This window comes from Ascidiella aspersa, chromosome 9 (assembly GCF_963924565.1).
Source record: "Ascidiella aspersa chromosome 9, kaAscAspe10.2, whole genome shotgun sequence".
NCBI classification, from domain to species: Eukaryota; Metazoa; Chordata; class Ascidiacea; order Phlebobranchia; family Ascidiidae; genus Ascidiella; species Ascidiella aspersa.
In genome coordinates, this window is record NC_139455.1 from 16,937,367 (window position 1) to 16,953,280 (window position 15,914).

Sequence of the window (15,914 nt, forward strand, 5' to 3'; positions counted from 1 at the left end):
TGTAGGTTAACTTTGTTTAACCATAAGCATTTATCTGGTTATTAATCATGTCTACTTCCTACAATGAAGAGGAATTCAATGAGAGACTAAAGAAACTTTACCCCGCTATTGATGAAAAAGATAACCCCCTGCCAAGAAAATGGAGCACAAGAGACAAATTCACATATATTGGCCTTTCGCAGGACAATTTAAAAGTGCAGTATAAAGGCCAAGGCAAAACACACAGGGATGCAGCTTCAGTGCGTGCCAACGTGTGCATTCCAGCAGCATGTGGAATTTACTACTTTGAAGTCACAGTTGTAAGCAAGGGAAGAGATGGTTACATGGGTATTGGCCTCTCTGCTCAGGGAGTGAATTTAAATCGTCTACCAGGTTGGGACAAAATGTCTTATGGTTACCATGGTGATGACGGTCATTCGTTTTACTCAACTGGTACTGGTCAGCCTTATGGTCCAACCTTTACAACTGGTGATGTGATTGGCTGCTGCTTGAATCTTGTAGATGGTTCATGTTTCTACACCAAAAATGGTGTTCATATTGGTGTGGCTTTCAATGATCTGAATTCTGTGCCTTTGTATCCAACTGTAGGTTTGCAGACACCAAATGAAGAGCTTTGTGCGAATTTCGGACAGCATCCTTTTCTGTTTGATTTTGAGGATTATCTTAAAGTATGGAAAGCATCAACAATTTTATCCATTGACAATTATGTAATTTCTGATGATTCTGGCCAATTTCAGACTATTTTGCACAAGCTGGTTTCCAGTTATTTGATCCACCATGGATATGTGGCTAGTACTGAGGCTTTTAATCACAGTGTTAGCCGAGGCTTTAATCATTATGAAGACATCACCTCGATCAAAAACCGGCAAAAAATTCAGAAGCTGGTTTTGATGGGAAGAATCGGAGAAGCAATTGAGACAACTCAAAACCTCTTTCCTGGCTTACTTGCAAATGACCAGAATCTTTTGTTTTTGCTCAAAGTGCGACAGTTTATTGAAATGGTAAATGGTACTGATACGGAAGTTAAAAGTCTAACACGAAGTTCAAGTATGTCGTCCAATTATAACAGTCCTGTGATGAGCCCAAAACACCCAAATTGGCCAAAGAGTGCTTCCAGCAGTCCGTCATCAAGCCACAATGGGTTTTCACCTCCTGTTCCGAGGATGACAAATCCTTCACATCTGCGTAGTGGAGATCAGCGCCGCATGTCAAGTGATGTTGTCGCCATGGTGACAGAAACAGTAGAGGAGGCCCCAGAAGAAAATATCAATGATGAAAGTACATCTGGAAGTGACAGCGACATGGATACAGACACTGATGACCCCAAAACTGAGGGCGCAAATGGTGTTGTTGCAAATGGCGTCACAAACCAGGTGAACTACACAAATGGGTCCATGGCCGGCGATGCTTCTTCTGAATTTCCCCACAAACAATTATGCGGTGGCAACCCCATGGCTGTGGAAAGAATGATGCAATTTGGGCAACAGCTGCTAAAACTCACCAAAGAAATTAAACCTGAGTCATCAAAAAACAAAACAATTTTAAAGGATGCCTACAGTTTGCTGGCCTACACTGATCCATGGAACAGCCCCGTTGGATATCAACTGGATCCGATTCAGAGAGAGCCAGTTTGTGCTGCTTTGAACAGTGCAATACTTGAATCCCAGAATTTGCCCAAACGGCCACCAATGTTAACTGTTATTGGCCAGGCGAAACAATGTGTTAAAAAGATGATATCTGCAAAGATTGGTGCTTCTGCATTCGTATCGGTATCCGATTTTCTTCGATGATAATGTTTTTTTCGATATATAAGTAAATTATTTTTATTTAGAAAATAGCACAGCAGTTTGCCTGTCTTAAGTGTTGACAACAGGAAATCCTTGAGCTAATTTTGACAAAATAATTAGCATTTTTATGAGGAAGACAACATGGTATTGCTTGTAATTTCCACTTTGTTCCTCTCCATTATATATTAAAAGTCATAAAATTGCTTTGTAATGCACAAACCTAGCAATTTAAATCTATAAATATACAACATTTCCTTATTAGTTTTTTGTTTACCACTGGGTTATATATTTGAATTAAATTGATCCAATTTATTATATACTAGTTCTGTTTTGGCTCTTTATAATCATATTTGTAACAATAGTTCACAATTAATATACTGGATGGTTCTTATTTTCCCTAGACATGACCTTAAAATTTAATTCATGGTGTGTCTTTCCAAATCTTTGTTTGTTTGTTTGTTTGTTTGTTAGCTGTTCTTTTTTAATATATAGTACTATTTGTGATTTGGCAGTCTGCATCTTTTTTATTCTGGGGTAATATAATACTGAAGTTGTTTGAAAAGTTTTTGCCCAAAGATACATTTTTTATTTTTTGCAAGAACATGCTTGATTGCCAGAACACAAAATTCTGTCATTTGCCGACAACTGTTGATTTTTTGAAACATGCTTAATACTTGTGCTACATATATTGGTATAACATGTAAAAAGGGATATTTCATTTTTATTATTAGTATATCTCCTTAAAAAGCTTTGCTATACTTTTAATATCACTATTAAATCACTGGTCATATCTTTCTTCGAATTAAAATGATGCTTGGTTTATAAAATATTATTTTTTGTGTAAAACATACGTTCTTATAACCTTTTATGATGTTTGGTGATTGTTTTTACTTGACTCAACTCGAAACTGATGTTATAGACTTTACTTTGTACACAAAAAAGTAATAGGTTTGTAGGCATATCATGTTAATTACTCATTTAAATATGTGTTACTTTTTATTGTTAACCTAAGTTGAATGGCAACAAATAAATAGCTGAATTCTATTCTGATTGCAACAGCAGAAGTATATCAGTGGCTGACTTAAGGTAAGCAAAATTCCTTACTAAGTATCAAAATTTATTTGAGTGTTTATTTTTATTTGGTAACACTATCCACAGATCTGTAATGTAGCTTGATAATGAATTGCAAATCCAAAAAGGCCAAGTTGATCGACATGATCTAATTTGATCTACAAGACTTTCAATACAAGCGTTGTATCATTTCAAGTTAATGTGACTTATAAAAGATGATGCCGATCTAGTTGACCTTTTTGGATTTGCAGTTCATTTTATTAAGTTTATTTATATTGTTTAGTAATTGAAAAAATATCTAGATTTTGTTCTAGCTAAGTAAAATATATATGCCACATGATCCCTTTATTTTCACATAAAAATGAACTAAATAGATTATTTTTTTTGCAGAACACCTCTCTGTTTGGATGTTGTCAGACAACCAAAAACATGCCTCAAGTGATTAAAAATGGTTTGTGTTGGCTTTATCCTTTGTATACATTTTGATTTCACAGGCATTAATACTGTAGAATTAATTACCTAAAGCTAATCTGCATTGTAACTAGACCAATGTGTGGGACTAACAGCTGCATGATGTCACAATTTCATTCCTGTCTGCCATGTCTCACCCATCGATAAAGATACTATAATTAGGGGTGGTCTGTTTTCATAATGTGTTGAATTTTGATAAATATGTGACCAGATTAGGGATAAACAACATAAATAAAAATGGAAAAAAAATAATAATGTGTACCTAAACCACTGTTTTTCCTGTCGGTTGCCTGCCTGGTTTACTTTAGTTTGTAAATGTATCTGGTCTATAATAGGCAACACTTTTTTTAATTTGCGAAATGTTTTACACTTTTTCACTTATCTGATGTCAAGCATATATTACACTGTTACATGCCAGTATTTATAACCAAATATATAGACATCAAGCGAAAGTTACTCAGGAATAGGATAATCGTTAAGTTTTGCCAATGCACATGACCATTGTTTTTTAATTCTTTCATTGTTTTTTTTTTAATTTCTTTTTAATCTAAATTGTCTGTTGAATTTCTCCACCAGTCTTAAAAATTAGCAGACTTATGTAACTAGAGCAGCAAATTAGCTGTTGGTACCTAAATCAAACAATTTGTTCCTAAAAACCCTTAGCTGTCTCTAAAGCCAAATTGCCTAAGGTTTTTCATGTAACAAAAACAGAAAATATGTAGAAACTCATATTCTACTCAAATTATTGCCATGCATATATATTGTATTTATAAAATAGTTTATATGCTGGTGTTTGTTTTTTAAATGAACCATGGTGACCTTATTATATACACTGAAACTTTTGTTATTTTAACCTAAATATATGCTTTTAGCGATAAACACCCAAACATGTCTTTCCAGTATAACACTCTTAAAACAAATTATTCAAGTATGGTAACGCCGTAGAACAAGATTGATAGTTTATGTCTGCATAATGATTGTGTGTATTTCCTAGAAATTTATAAACTTTTTAGTTTAGTTTACTATTAATGGAGTCTTTCAGCAGACTTCAATGGTTCCCTATATTTTCTGTTTCTGGTGCAATAAATAAAAAAATAAATAAAATAAAATTTATGTTTTCAATAAAATAATTTATACAGCCTGCATGCTCTAAACATAAATTATAAAAAGATATGGTTTACAATGTTGAACAATATCTGAACAACACCATATTATATCAACTGTACAATTTGTGTGAATATAATTTTATAAGCTTAATTTAAAATTGTAACTTAGATATAAAGATTGCAATAATCCATGATGACGGAGGGATAGGACTGCAATGGAAGGCTTTTATTGAGGACCTTTTCACAGTTGAGTTACCAGAAGAATGCAGGTAATAAAGTATTCACAAGATAGAAGCCTATTAAACTAATTTCTGAAACTCATAACTAGGGCGAATATTTTTTGACCTGAAAAATGAGAAATTTTGACCTGAAAAATTGAAATTTTAACAAATTTTAACCTGAAAATATATTTTTTTGACAAAATTTTCACCTATTAGTAATACAATGATTTAAGCAATATATTGTTGTTTGAAGTATTGCATAAGTGTCTTGGCGTTGGTAACCACGCATTTTTGTTGTTTTACTGACTACTGGTCGAACACAAATCAGTTATATTTCGGGTTTTGGCAAAACTCATGAAAACGCTTAGTTAATATTTTTCTCATTTCAAAAAAGACAAACAACTACTAAAGTGGCAGACAAAAACAACACGATGGTTATTTTCAAAAAAATGTTGGGTAAATAGTTAAAATACTAAACAATAATGTGTATTTTTAATTGATTTTCATTGGAAAAAATTTTTGACAAATTTTGACCTAACTTGCAAATTTTGACAAAATGTGGACTTTTTTGACAAGTCAAAAAATAATCGCCCTACTCATAACTATACAGAAATGGTTGTAGTTTATTTTAAATTGTACAATGTACCATAACCGAAACACCATTTTTATTTTTTTTGATACAGCTTTTTAACTGTTTTATCAGGGATCTTGGGTTGGATGTTATAACAGAAAGCATCAGTAATTTAAGTTCCGATGTGATGAACAACATTCTGTCATGTGTATGGCGATTGTTTATATTTTCAAGGACAATGTTGCAGGCTTTGCAGGATCAAAATGTAAGAATAATAAAAAAAATTAAAACGTTTTAGTATTTGAAGTTTAAACTTCTTTAGTATAGTTTTTTAAGTTTTAAACTATGTAAAGTTGCAATTCACTTAGAATGGCACATTTTTTTCCATAAATAAAATTGAAGCTTCATATTGAAATTAAGGGGAGTTGAAATAAACTAATGAAAGGGAAACTAACTGAAAATAACTAAAATAACAAAAAATCACAACTTAACAGCAACGCAAATCCAAGTTTAACTATATAATAGTTTGTACTTACACGATGCTGATACATGATTCTTACTTGAAAAAAGTCATGACATAATAACTATTTTTAAAATTATTACCAATTTTTTGTTTTATTACCATGCACGTTTGCGCTATCTTAAGGTCAAATTTGGCAAAAATTGTCTCTTTAAGGGTTGTTGGCAGTCAATGAAGTGAATAAGTATGTTCAGTTTAAAAAAGATTGGTTTGAGATAAACAGCCAAACTTAAAAAGAAAATTTATTTAGGTATATATTTCATAAAATCTGTTTGTCAAATATTTGTCAAGCTTTCCTTTTTGCTTGGGTTAAAGAGGTAATATTTTTTTCCTTTTGTACCTTGGTATTGTGATTTCTTACTTTGGAAATTTTACCCTGGCACCATCTGTACTTTTATGTTTTTAAAACCGAATTGCTTTGTCATATTCTAGTTTTAATCAAGTGGCCTACCTACAGGACTTTAATATTCCATAAAAATGCTTAAATATGGTAAACATAATCTGATGTTTCTGTTGACTCTTTAACCATTATCTCTGTAAGTCTCGCTATCTGTTTATATTGTAGTAGTTTCACATTTGTAAAGCTTACAGACGGCAAAACACAGTGCAAGAAATATTCATCCAGATGTAAAGGCTGTACACTAATACCATATTTTGTAAAACCATATATATGTAAGTTGCGATAAAATAGTTGACGATCTGTGGTGCTCCTTAACTCTGAACTATTTTTGTACCATAAACTAAAATGGAAAATGATAACCAAGGCAAATAAGAGTTACTTGGTTGATCTTAATTGATTGTAACTATTAAAGGGTAATTTTGAAAAAGGAATTTACTCTTCTGCTTCTGAAAAAAACTAGATGTTGTAGGGTTGGTTTTGAATTAAAATTTGCATTTGCCATTCCGGCGAGTGTTTCTCAATCTGCATTTGCCCAACCAAAATTACACACAGCAAAAATGTCTGCACGCTGTGCTGATTTTCGTTCTACCTAATTGTTTTTCCATAAGTTTTCCTGCCTTTCTATGTCATGGGGTATACCATAGAATCATAGATAGTCCTAGTTCGGGAAGCCTTGATTGTTTACCAGACTTTTGAATGTGCAGGACTTGTAGGACCATTATGTATATGCTTAAATTCTTTAGTTAGTTGCGCAAGCAGGTATCGTTAGCAAATTTCGCAATAAGTATCCTTCAGTATGTGTATAATAACAACAAACCATTTTTGCTTTAAGCACTCGCCAGTTGGGTGAGTGGGTGTCAAACTGCACTTTAGCAATACATTGCATTCGCATTTTGATTTTTTTGTTGCAGTCCCAACTATATAAAAGTGATCTGTTTGACTCCGATGCCAACAAAAACATTATCCTAATACTAGGCGGACAAGAAGATATTCGTTTCCTTGAAGAAGCCAGACATGCTTTAATTGGTGAGTTTAGTTTTTTGTCACACAATAGTGTATTTTCAATTTAAAAAAATTACAAAGCACGCACAAAATAAATCACAATTAGATAGACACACACACGCATTCACTCACATACGCACGCATGCCAACACACAGACATGCGGTCACATCAAAATTTAATAATTTGTTGTCATCGTTAAATATCCTGTTGATTAACGGTGGCTACAACGCGTAGGCGATGGAGGGGCTGTGATGTGTGGTGCTCGCTTGTGAAATACGGGTGTCAAAAACAATTACAGTTAATCATTGCACAGATGCGGCTGCCATTGTTGTTGGAACGACAGCCGTTTTCTAGTTTTTTAAGCACACATACTTTGGCTTGGTTAACATCGCAGCGGTCAAGTTTATCCAGGTCCATATTATGTTCAACTCACACTTTAACTCTCATTTTTGATGGACCGTGGCTCTATGCCAGGCGAGGTGTGTATTAAACAGAATAAGATAATGAAAATATTTCACAGGCAACAATACAATTGTTTGCACATAATTTTCTGTCCACTATAAATAAATTGCTACCGAAAATAGCTACCGTTTTCCAGAAAACGTAATCAAACATTACTTTTTTTGCAGTTTTGGTAAATTCTAGAATAACAATTGGTATTTTTTAACAAATTTGCAACAGTTTGTTTACACAACCACAGGAACTATCAGGAAAAATATTTTTACCACCATAATTCCATTAACGCTCCCCAATTTTTAATAATTTATTTGTAACACCGTGAGGTCTCAGAAACATTTCCTTGTTTTGCGACCAAAATATATCTCTGGGCAGTATTTCTCAAAATGTTTTCCTCGCACGCCTCTAACGAAAGTTTGATGGCCTCGCAGCGCACCAAGCGATGGGAATTTAACTAAATTTTATTTATTTATTTTATGGCATAAAAGGCGCGCAAGTAGGTGTGGAGTTGAATTGCACAGGATTGCTTTAATTTATTGTGGGAAGTGTTGAGCGTTAATCTTTAAATGCGAAAAACTCTTGTGTTTATTCACGGATTGCCAATGTGATAATATTAATTGACGCCGTAGCTTATTATGCACCATGCTGTTACTTGCAGTTGCAAATAACGCACTACTAAGGTTTCCCCGAAATTTTTCGCGATAATTGTACACCCTAAAAGTTATTGTACTAGCTAACATTCTTTTATGGACCATCCTTTGATCACCTGTGATCGAATATTTGCGTTTTGACTGCCGCATTGCTATGCTCTTTATCCATATCTAATGAACCGTCAGTCCTTGGCTTACAGTTATTCGGCCCTTTTTATGAAAACAGTGAAGGTCTCTGTACTAACGCCCTGATACAACTGAAACTTTTTTTGTAGATATTTTTCAGTACTTTTGAATTACAAGTGTTTTATTTCTTAACTGACTTCTTACACTTGGCATTCGGCACAATTACGGTATTACACGAACGCATTCGCATCTAGAAGCATACAATTAAAAAAACTATTAAGAAGAAAGAAAATCTGACGTTAGAAAAGAAGACAAAAATAGAGCCGAGTGTGAATTAATCAGTAGATTTAAAGTCAATAAATTTAAGTGGAATGCGCACTGACTGGCTGACATTCTAACAAACGGAAACCGTTACCTTCCAACAAGTGATTTTTAAACGGCTTGTAGTTCACCGTCTGTTGTCTTAATCTGTTGTCTGTTTTTCATTCCAGATTTTGTCTTATCCAGCGATTTGTTGAGTTTTCCTTATGCTATATGTTTGTCCGAGTGACCAGTTTTGTAAATAATTTAATCCTCTAGGTGGCGGTACAAGTACGGTTTTATGCCTTTATGCCGGGCCGACATTCACACGGTGGCGCATCTATTTGGGATTGTCGCGCGTTACACTTAAACGACCTATTTTTAAGCAGTGCTTCTTGTTAGAGATAGACCGATATATCGGTTTACCGATAATATCGGCCGATATTGGATTCTACCGATATATCGGTATCGGTAAACGTAGGCCGATACTTTGGCCAATGTTTTAGTATAAAAATATGATATAATTTTCCTGCACAACAAACAACTAACTTATTTTTGATAAAAAAAATATAATTTTAGCATCACGCCAAGTAAATATGCATAAAACTAAACGTTATTTGGACTTATTTTCAATTATTTCTAGTTTTGAACATTTTCCAGGTATATAAAAAAATCGGTATCGGGTATCGTTTGACAAAATTGTAGAAAATCAGGCATCGGTATTGGTCCAAAAAAGTGACATCGGTCGATCTCTACTACTTGCACCTTTATCATTGTTCTTGTTTCAGTCTTTCCTGATTATCCCGAGTATCACGTGATTCAAGCGACAAGTACCGAGAAGATTTTCAACAGCGTCATTTCAATTGTGTCGCCGCTGGGATTCGTATTTCACCCAAACGTTCTGAGCACCGAGGTATGTTAAATCAAATCAAGCGTGCGCACAAATCTCGGCCAAATCCCTAGTTTTATTTTTGGCTACTATTGGGACCCAGATGATACTGCGTTTTTTTACCAGCGAAACTTGGTCTTGAAACGTGCAAAAGTTGTTATCTTGTAACTGCATCAGAAGCCAAACCAACTCTACAAATCTTAACGGACATATTGTAGGTAATTTTGAACCACAGTTATTGATATTAGTTTCTTAATCGCCACTAACTGACAGACACAAGTAATTAGGATTAAAAAAATTATAGCGTAAACATATATGAAAGAAAGAAAAATCGGTTGAATATTCTCATGCTAATTAAATTGAGCCACCTATCGCCACTAAATCTGTTTGAACGTCCTTTTCCATTTTCGTTTTAATGTCACACGTCAGGTTACATATAGTTGCATACCATTTTCAGGTTACATAGTAACATACCGCATCTGTGACTTTACATGAACTTCTAAGCTGCTGTAGGGCCTCGTGTTGTGCTTTGGTCATTTATCTTTAATTGTTGACAAGACATGATGTAAAAAAAAACATTTCGCCGAACTTTTGCCAAAAATTGCCCCTTTAAAAAAAACAGATCTGCGCTAAGTGGGAAAACGAGGCGCCGGTCTTATTTCTGGCCGCTTGGGCCGGATGTGTGGGACCAAACGGTCCGGATGCCATATAGATATTGTGAGGGCGGACAAAAAGCGCGGATGCCATATTGCGACTGGGTGGGCGAACTGGCGCGAGTGGGATATCGCTTCCCCTCGACGATCTATTCGCGTTTTTTTATATCTGTTTTGCAGCAGCGCGCTGCGCAGTTATTTTAGATTTTGCGGCTTAGCACATCAAATCATGTACTCGCATAGCTTCAAAGAGCCTTTTTTATCACCTATGTGCTGAGCTATACTCTTGCAATGCTGTTCGGTATACGACCAGTCGACCAAACGTATCTGCGTAGGATTGGTTTGTCGCCTATTCTCGTAACATGATCGCCCCGCTTAGCGGGCTATGCGTTTAAATTAAATATAATTATGTACGGGTAAAGCGACATGCAGAATATATACATCCTCCGTACTCTGTTATCTCTACACTAAATGGCACTGTCTTCACTGAAGGCTTTTATTTTACTTTCGATCTCCACCAAGAAAAAAATCCCACCCGCCCTAAACCATCAACTTACTCAAAGCTTTTGAATCACAAGTGTTCCAGTTCGTCACACTTTACTCAATACAGGTACGCGATTTTATCCGCAGGACCGCGACCAGTATATTTCGCTGATCGCCAACAAGGCGTATCCGAGCTGCGACCAGGGCAAGTACGTGGTGCAGTTCAGCGACGGATCCGACGTAGTGGATGTCGAAGCGACCCTATTTAACCCGTGCACTCTGGTGCTAGAGAACCCAGGTGCGTGAAATATGTCGCGAGGATGCTTGTTTTGACTGAGCAAGAGGATTTTTTTGCAAACAGTTGTATTTCATCCCAACGTAAAGTCCCACGCCCTGTAACTCAATGGAAACTGCTATCTTACTGTGTTATCCATTATTACCCAAGTGGCTATTAGCACTCGGTATCTTTCAGCTCGAGTTCTATTTCGACATTTCGCAAAATCGCGCATAAAATAAGCATACATAAGAGCATACTCTAGGTAAATAATTTGTGTTGATATTCTCATGTGATAACTTAGTTTTACGTTCCAAATGTACTGTTGAATGTTCGGCAATATTGGCATTGAACAATTTTGGGGATTATATACGACGCAAAAGATGCAAAGACATTGTTGACCAACTAATTAAAACCCAAAAATAGAATACGGTGATTTTAAAAACACGTATAACACATTTTTTATTTAGTTTTTTTAATAATAAAACGACATTATTTTGTCTTTGAGCACTGTTCTGTTTAGGTCATTGTCCCGGTGTTGTCGATGTCACTGTGTACCATTGTCCGACCGGCGACATCTCAGACCACGAAGACAGAAAGCAGGTAAAACGTTTGCAGAATTAACTTGCAAAGAACAAACCAACTCTGGTATTCATCATACACATGTCCAGTGTTTTTTTCAAGGTGTTTTGGGGGACCGAAACGGTCCCCCAGATTTTTCCAGCGGTTTCCCAAAAAATAATAAATAATTCGTTTAAGCAAATATGGCTATTTTTTGGTATTTAAATGAAACACTTGCGGTCTCTTAAAACTACTTAGCGGTCACTCAAACCAAACCTTAAAAAAAAACCTGCACATGTCCATTGTGCAACTATGATGTCACATTCAATAATAGTAATACCTCGGGCACACCATTCAGGATTGTTCCAGAATAATCCACAATACAGGGCTAGAAAGACGTTGCCACTGTTAAGGCTGGTTCACACTAGACGCGTTTTGCTTCTGGCGCTAGCGTCGTCCAGTTCACACATAACGCGTTGCCAGCGTTAACGGCAAATTTCCTTGCTTCTAGCAGAAAGCGTCAAAGTTGAAATATTTCAACTTTCCGCAACCGAAAACGTTTTTCAAAAAACGTTTTACGTTAACGCCAGACGCGTCTAGTGTGAACCAACCTTAACTGTGGCAACGTTTTTTTTTTCTAGAGTTCGAACCTCGCACCATATCACAGCCACACTTCGCTAAAAAAACAAGTAACGGTGCAGAAGGGCAAATGTGCTACAGTTGTTTCGTTCAGTATTTCCTAAAATTACCGTCTGCAAATGCAAAAGTGTCCGCGCCGCCATAGTGTTAGTATTCTTTCACGACAGCTTTTATGAGAGCTATTTTTAAACGTTTCCCAAATTCCCTACAAACAGACACACGTATACGACTATACGTGTATAAGTCAATTTTGCACGAACATGTATCTTTCAGATAGGCGAACCTGTACAAGCGATGTTTCAGTCCGAACTGGACAAGCTCCAATCTATCCTGGAGAAGGTGCCTAGCCCTTTCGCCTTTCTCTGTCAGGCGCTCAACGTTAAAAGCAAGGACTCCCAGGCAGCGCAAGCAGTCGACAAGTAAGCTTCGCTCGTTTTAGTTGTTGTTTTAACCGGTCAAGTTTTTTATAAAAATAAAATAAAATTTTTCACGGTTTGACTTGTTTAAAGGTTCAAGTTCTTTTATTTATAATTTTAAATAATCTAGCGTATACGGATTTTAAACTGATCCATGCTAACCCATGAAAGGGACCCGCTGTTTTTTTTTTTTTTAACTAACCCTGGTGCATTTTTCAGACTAGTGCATTTTCCTGCTCTTGTGAAGCTCAGTAATTTCAACATCCTTGGTTGTGATTCGTAGCATACAATTCACAATGTTAATTTTTTTGTTTATTTGACACGGTGGAGTATACCTTATTATACTGGTAACGATGTAAGTCCTGTATTGCCAATTACGACGAGTTCCCTGTACCACATATAATTACTTCAATTTTATTGTGCACACATATTATCGAATGTTGACACTGCTTATTTTCCTATAATACAATAGGCATCGATACACATTGATTGATATATTAACTAACACAATGTTTATCATAAGTCCGCTTAATGCTTATCATTATATCTATAAAAAGCACATTGACGATCTACAGGATCGGACACGCAAAATTTCTGCTTAAGGTTATGGACTGCCCCACATCCACGTGATAGTAATGTGATTGTTTTTGTTGTGTTGTTCCCGGTAAGCTGTAATTGGGCGCCGTATTAGCTCAGCAAAACTTCCGCATACACACCGCTATGCGCGTTCTGTGGTGAACTGCCTGTGCAACCCGCTTAGCCTTGTACAATTGCCCATGCCGAATGGGTTGATGGCGTCGCCCAAACGAAACATATATTCCCTTGTCTTTACGGGTTTGATGAATTAACCCTGCACTTGTATGCACTTATGTGGTAAATTTTTTTAAATCGACTTGTACAACGTCACGTTTGGTGAGCATCAATGTCCTAAAAAAACGGTCAGTTTGGTGAATTGCGTGATTTTTTAAATATTTTGCTTTTTTGATACGGACGAACTATAGCCCACAAAAAGCGGGTAGATCTTTGGTAAATAAAATGCTATTCACTTTGTTGGCCTATTGCCTTCTTGCTGTTCCACAACTGTGCAGCATTCTAAGCATGCTGTCTGACAAGAGTAAAACGAAAAAACAATTTCTTAAAAATGATAACACGTACATCTTAAAATAGGATTTGTGTGACAATTTTCTGCAACGCCGCATCATTTTTGTTTGCAAAGGCCTAAACAGCCTCTACTTTCTTTACCCTATCACATCTTTGTCTATATTCACTTATACAAAGCGGCTGGAATTGGTTGTCAGTTAACAGTTTGCAATTTTACCCTTGATTACACTTCAGCCCGAAAACCCTCAAGATTCTAATAGGTGAATGTATACCAGTAGATTGACAACAAGCATAAAACGAATATTTTAAATAAGGCCAATCAATTTTCACGAAATTTTTATGCGCTGGCCAAATTCCGACAAATAATTTCAGATAAAAAATCCCAGTCCCTCGCCAAGCTTTTACATTTTCGCCTCGTGCGCGCCACACAGAGAGCCTGCCGCTCGAGGTTGAGCTGCGCAAGCTCGCGCGCTGAAACAATGGCGAGCGCGCGCCGCAGCCCACAGAACAACAATGGCGACGGCGTATCTTCAGGCCGCCAAAACGCGGAAGTAGAAACCCGGGATTTCGCTGACACCATCGCTTGTGTACGCGGCTCCTCCTCTAGCCAACCAAGCCAAGCAGCTAACTCGCTTACCTTGGTTACTGTCCGCTAGTCCCGCCTCAGTCGGTTTAAGCAAGACGCCAGGTCGGATGCAAATATACGTTAAAAAACCGTCGCTGACTTTGCTAAGTACATCTATTCTGTCTGCTCTTGCGAAGCGTTATTCAGCAAAAGCGCGAAGATCAGCGGAAGATGTATTTTACGCTTGCGGCTGCAAGTGTACTTAAGATGAAAATCGAAGCCCGCGTCCTTTAAGGTAATGCAGTAATGTTAATACGTTTTGCTGCGCACTTTAGTCAATTAGTTTATTGCATAACAGAAAATATAAGTCCCCCAACACGAGAGTGCAGTTGTTTATTCCGCTTAAATACTTGTGGTGTCAGATTTATTTCGTTCTACATCTGACACACAAAAGTTGCGAAACAGTGCTAAATTAACCTGTAAGAACCATAAGCCAGTGTCTCCGACTATTTGGAAGAGCGGGTTCCCTTACATACCCAATGGTGCGTTTCACCTGGCCACAACCGCCATACGGAAAAAAAATGGTACCAAAAAGATAGCGGGAACAGGAGGAGCCCTGCTAATTTCCGAAAGCAGCCGAGTAAACCGTCCAAATGCATCGCCAAACCAGTTCGAACCGGTTTTCCCCGGTCGAAATGCAGGCCTGCGCGCCAGTGCGCCAGTATACATTTTAGGCTCGGCAAACAAAGCAGCGGCAAATAAGTGGGAGGCGACGGTGGCGCGGTGCCATTGTAGCAGGGCTCACAGCACGGAAGGAAGGGTGGTATTTCCCTGTTTAGTCTTCGCTATAAAGCGCCGGCCTATCTTGCCCGGGCACGAAGTCATCAGTTACCGTGTCTTACCGTCGGATCTCAAGAGTATAGTTCCCTGTGCGAGTCGTGCTCCCTCTTCAGTTACTGCTGGTGGCTGCTTTTGCTTCTTCGCGGCGGCCATTTTGAAATGGCGGACCCCATTTTTGCTCGCGTATCGAATGTGCAGCGTTTGGTAAGTGTTTGATTAACATTAGAGTTGCGCACCTTATGCAAGTTATAACATTTCGCAAAGTTCGTTTAAAGGCTGTGTGTTATAGAATATTGAACATTACAAAGTCTTTCCGTAGTATTAATAACGTAATCTTAAATACTACAGCGATAATGTAAATACCAAGTTGAGACTATTGCAATGTGGTTATAAGGAGAATTGCATTGTCTATCAGGACCAGAGGATCTCAGTCTAGTTGGGTTGCGTAGCACCTTAGTGACTTTTTACTGTCATTGCGTACCACCTGGTTTTAACAGAGACAATTTTGATTAAATTTAGATCTGAGTTTATATAAATCAAAGCATTAAAAAAAATAAAAAATAAACATCGTTTCCAGCGCTATTTGCAGATTTTTTATTGCAAAAAGAGGATAAAACTTACGGCAGCTTTAGTATTATTACACTTGTTTTTTTTCTCCTAAATTCCAAAGGACCTTAAATTAGTTCAAGTTCCACCTGAAACACCTTCGCCCACCAGTAATGAAGGCCGAAAGCCACTGGTTTGGACTATTGATTCGCATAAGCTTTATTAGAGTATGGTTTTGCTTTGCTAAGCAGAAAACATAGGTCTT

The 15,914-nt window shown here is 36.8% G+C and overlaps 2 protein-coding genes across 4 annotated transcripts in view; both read left to right on the forward strand.

The window, feature by feature from the left end:
- Positions 1 to 2,799, forward strand: LOC146133291 (ran-binding protein 9-like). Its single transcript, XM_083397498.1, has one exon. It carries the CDS (start codon positions 48 to 50, stop codon positions 1,788 to 1,790), a length of 1,743 nt encoding a protein of 580 aa, XP_083253624.1. The 5' UTR covers positions 1 to 47; the 3' UTR covers positions 1,791 to 2,799.
- Positions 2,799 to 15,914, forward strand: part of LOC146133292 (phosphoinositide 3-kinase adapter protein 1-like) — a 26,791-nt gene continuing 13,675 nt past the window's right edge. For 2 of the 3 annotated variants that reach the window (XM_083397495.1, XM_083397497.1), the window contains exons 1-9: positions 2,799 to 2,873; positions 3,249 to 3,296; positions 4,605 to 4,704; positions 5,360 to 5,492; positions 7,059 to 7,173; positions 9,471 to 9,595; positions 10,855 to 11,005; positions 11,505 to 11,584; positions 12,455 to 12,600. In XM_083397495.1, the coding sequence (XP_083253621.1) occupies positions 3,266 to 3,296; positions 4,605 to 4,704; positions 5,360 to 5,492; positions 7,059 to 7,173; positions 9,471 to 9,595; positions 10,855 to 11,005; positions 11,505 to 11,584; positions 12,455 to 12,600 (881 nt within the window). In that variant the 5' untranslated portion in view covers positions 2,799 to 2,873; positions 3,249 to 3,265. Of the gene's footprint in view, positions 2,874 to 3,248; positions 3,310 to 4,604; positions 4,705 to 5,359; positions 5,493 to 7,058; positions 7,174 to 9,470; positions 9,596 to 10,854; positions 11,006 to 11,504; positions 11,585 to 12,454; positions 12,601 to 15,914 lie in introns of all 3 variants that reach the window. The other variant, XM_083397496.1, reaches the window with a different exon arrangement.

What these genes read in the sequence shown, in the direction of transcription:
- LOC146133291 (XM_083397498.1), top strand. Translation starts at nt 48, where the DNA reads ATGTCTACTTCCTACAATGAAGAGGAATTCAATGAGAGACTAAAGAAA.